Here is a 3142-nt window from a genome sequence, read left to right on the forward strand (position 1 = left end):
TTGTTAAAGCAAAATAGATTATATAAGGAAGCAATACGAGCCTTGTGTTTTCTGCTCTCCCTTATCTCATTTGCCTTTTCCTTCTCAGTTCTCAGTGTTCTGCAGAGAAGGGAGAAGCCAATAATGGGTGCCACTTCACTACCCTCTTTCATTCAGATCTCATCCACACATTCCATTTTCACTGAAAAACTCAGCACCCCACAAAAGAAGTTTCAAATTAGAATATCTACAAGACACACAAACTCACTTTCTTGGACTTTTCCTTCTCTTCCTTCCTGCAAAGCACTTCAAAACTCTGTTCCTTTGGCTGCTTCACTTGCCATTCTTCTTTGGTCAACCCCTGGTAGGTACTACTAGTACCATGTGTTGCTTTTCATGTAGCATACATTTATTATGTTGTGTCACTATGTGGTGTTGTGTTGGCTGAAATTTCATTCATTGTATATGAACATAAACATGCTAATTACTAACTCAAAGTTTGAGCATTTTCATATTCTGCAGCAAATGCTGGATTCATGTCAGGAATTTCTGGTCTAGAGGCTGTTCCTGGTCCTCAGCTACCACAGATTGACTTTCTCAAAAATCTCAATGGTCCCAAGTTAAACTATTGTGCTTCTGCTTTACAGCAGTTTGGGATTTTGTGAAATCAGCTGAAATTGATGAAACTGAAACTGAAACTGGGTTCATTTCTGTTTTGCAGATGAAAACCAGAAGAGATATTCAGAGAATGATGAAAGAATTAAATCATCTCCTTTGCTGAAGAAACTGATTGAGCAATCCAAGTTGAATAAAGAGAAGTAATTTTTTTTTTCATTTTAATTGCGTGTGTTGTTTGCAAAGTCAAAACCTCATGATGCTGCAATGGACTATATAGATGGTTAATGATAATCGAGCTTTGAAATGAGAATGTGGTTTGGGTGGCAAAATTTTCTGTGTTTTCTGTGACTGTATTTCCATTACATTTGAGACTGCATTGGCCACATTTGTTTGCTATAGAAATGCTAGTAACACTCTAGTATAGTATTTTGACATTTATTATTTAAAACTGTGTAGATTTATCTCCTTATTAATAAATTTTACACATATTTTTTTATTTTATTAATAAATTTTAGACAATAGTCATGGAATGAGTTATATACCAACAAGTGGTAGCAACTTATGTCCTTTCATCAAGTGGTTGAGAGTTAGAAATTTGTTGATATTGCAATTGGGTATGAAATAAAATATGTTATAAGAAATACTCAACTTATGTGTGCTCAAAGTCATGTGATGAATAATCCTTACCACTGTTATGGTTAAGAAAAATGAGTTATTAGTAGTTCTCTATTTTCAATTTCTCTCCATGTTGAAATTTAGGACAAACCCTTATGATTATGATGACTTGTGTTATATTTTTCTCTGTGGTTTTTCTGCATCTATTGTCATCAAGCAACAATAACACTTTGTTGTTCTTCAGGAACCGTAAAGCAATTGAGAACAAGTACTGCATACGAGGGGCAGAATGGGGAGTTGGAGATTGTTCTGCAGAGGGAATGTCTCCGGAGGAGAGGGAAAAATTCATAGCAATGTTGAAGCAGAAGGCTGGAGAAGAGTAACATGATCATGCCACTAGACCATAGAGAAAAAAAGATAAATGAAGAAGGTTTTATATAAATTAGTGCAACAGCCTTTAGAATTGTACTAGGTGAAGAAACAATTAGGCCTATTGCAGATTTTCAAAATTTTGTTTTGAACCCTTCCCACATGATTTATTTATATGTATTATTCAGAAAGAAAAACTCATACATCTACTTGATTACTACTTTAGATGGTTTCATCTGATTCTCCTTTATGCTTCTTTGTCCCTCTCTTGTTATGTTACCAACATTCTTGTGCATGTTCATTACATGCAAAGTGGATAGACAGTTGGTAAAATTTGATAAGCATTCTATCAATAAAAAATAATTACATGATAAATTTGATCTCATGAAATTTTCAGTTATAATTGCATTTGTTAGTTCTATTAGTTGTAACTACATCAATTTATTCTATAAATTGTAATTGCATATGTTTGTTTTTTATTTGTTCTATAAATAGAGTATTTATTAATCTGAATAGATGTGCAGAATCATCTAATTAATAAAATGTAGTTCCTTTATCTAAAATGAGGTATACAAAACTAATATGGTATCAGAGCTTTTAGGAGCTTCAGACAATTATTTTTTGCTTCTATGGTATGCTCCTTGTTCTTTCACCATGGCAAGTCGAGGTAGAAGGGAAACAATTATCGTTTATACATATTGTTACAAAAATGATATGAACCCAAGAACATGATGGAGATATGATATGAACATGTTATGGATTCAACAAGAGTTGGAATATGATTAGGCACTTTTTAAGAATTGGATCAATGTTCTTAATCATTCAAGAACTCACCAAAACACAAGTAACCAAGTCAAACTCACATAGAAACCCATTTTTGGACATTTGAACCGTTTGAAACAAGGAAGAACACAAAAGCCCCGATTGAAACTCCAAGAAACACAATTAAAACCATAAGAACAACAAACTAAAGTAAACTACCGAACAAAAACACAAACTAAACAAGTTCTACCGATTGAATCAACAAGAAACAAGAAAGACATTGTACCGACCAGGTCATCAGGCGTGATGACGTGTCTTGCACGTGCTCGGGTGGGGCGTGCTCGATGGAACGCGTAGGCTAGAAAAGATGAGTGGTTCAGAAGTGGGCATAGTCGCCGATCGCTGAATTGGCGTTCTCCGATCTCTAGTGTGCGTAACCGGCAGTCACCAGAGTTATGTCGCAGTCGCCGTATGAGAGTGCTAGGAGAACGGGTGATCAGAGATCGCCCGGGAATGCTAGGAGATCGGGTGGTTTACACGCCGCCACAAGGAGCACATCACAGGATCTCCCAGCAAACTTAGTTAAAGCTGTTGAAGGCTCAGAAGGGTAATTTCAAGCGTGTAAGTTCAGTAAGACGATTGTGGCACCAGCATGGGGCATGAAGGTCGAGTGGGTCGGGGGGAACACCTTGCTCATCAGCGACAGGATTCCCAGAGTGGACATTTGTTGGTGGCAAGGTTTCCCCAGCTAGAGCATGCATGGCGTAGCAGTAAGGAGGGTACCATTCGCGATGAGCGA

At 36.8% G+C, this 3142-nt stretch overlaps 1 protein-coding gene across 3 annotated transcripts; it reads left to right on the forward strand.

Moving 5' to 3' along the window:
* On the forward strand, window positions 1-1816 carry LOC137817790 (uncharacterized). 3 transcript variants are annotated; one of them, XM_090298254.1, is made up of 4 exons: window positions 1-343; window positions 502-591; window positions 701-797; window positions 1457-1816. In XM_090298254.1, the coding sequence occupies exons 1-4, from the start codon at window positions 124-126 to the stop codon at window positions 1593-1595; spliced, it is 546 nt and encodes a 181-aa protein (XP_090154380.1). In that variant the 5' UTR covers window positions 1-123; the 3' UTR covers window positions 1596-1816. The 3 variants fall into 3 exon arrangements, 2 of the variants coding, with proteins under 2 accessions (XP_090154380.1, XP_090154381.1); XR_016518444.1 differs by having other exon boundaries at window positions 36-343; window positions 502-598; XM_090298255.1 differs by lacking the exon at window positions 502-591 and having other exon boundaries at window positions 35-343.
* Window positions 1817-3142: the final 1326 nt, after the last annotated feature.

The sequence above is a fragment of the Phaseolus vulgaris genome, chromosome 2 (assembly GCF_051622355.1).
Source record: "Phaseolus vulgaris cultivar YP4 chromosome 2, ASM5162235v1, whole genome shotgun sequence".
In the NCBI taxonomy this organism is placed as follows: Eukaryota; Viridiplantae; Streptophyta; class Magnoliopsida; order Fabales; family Fabaceae; genus Phaseolus; species Phaseolus vulgaris.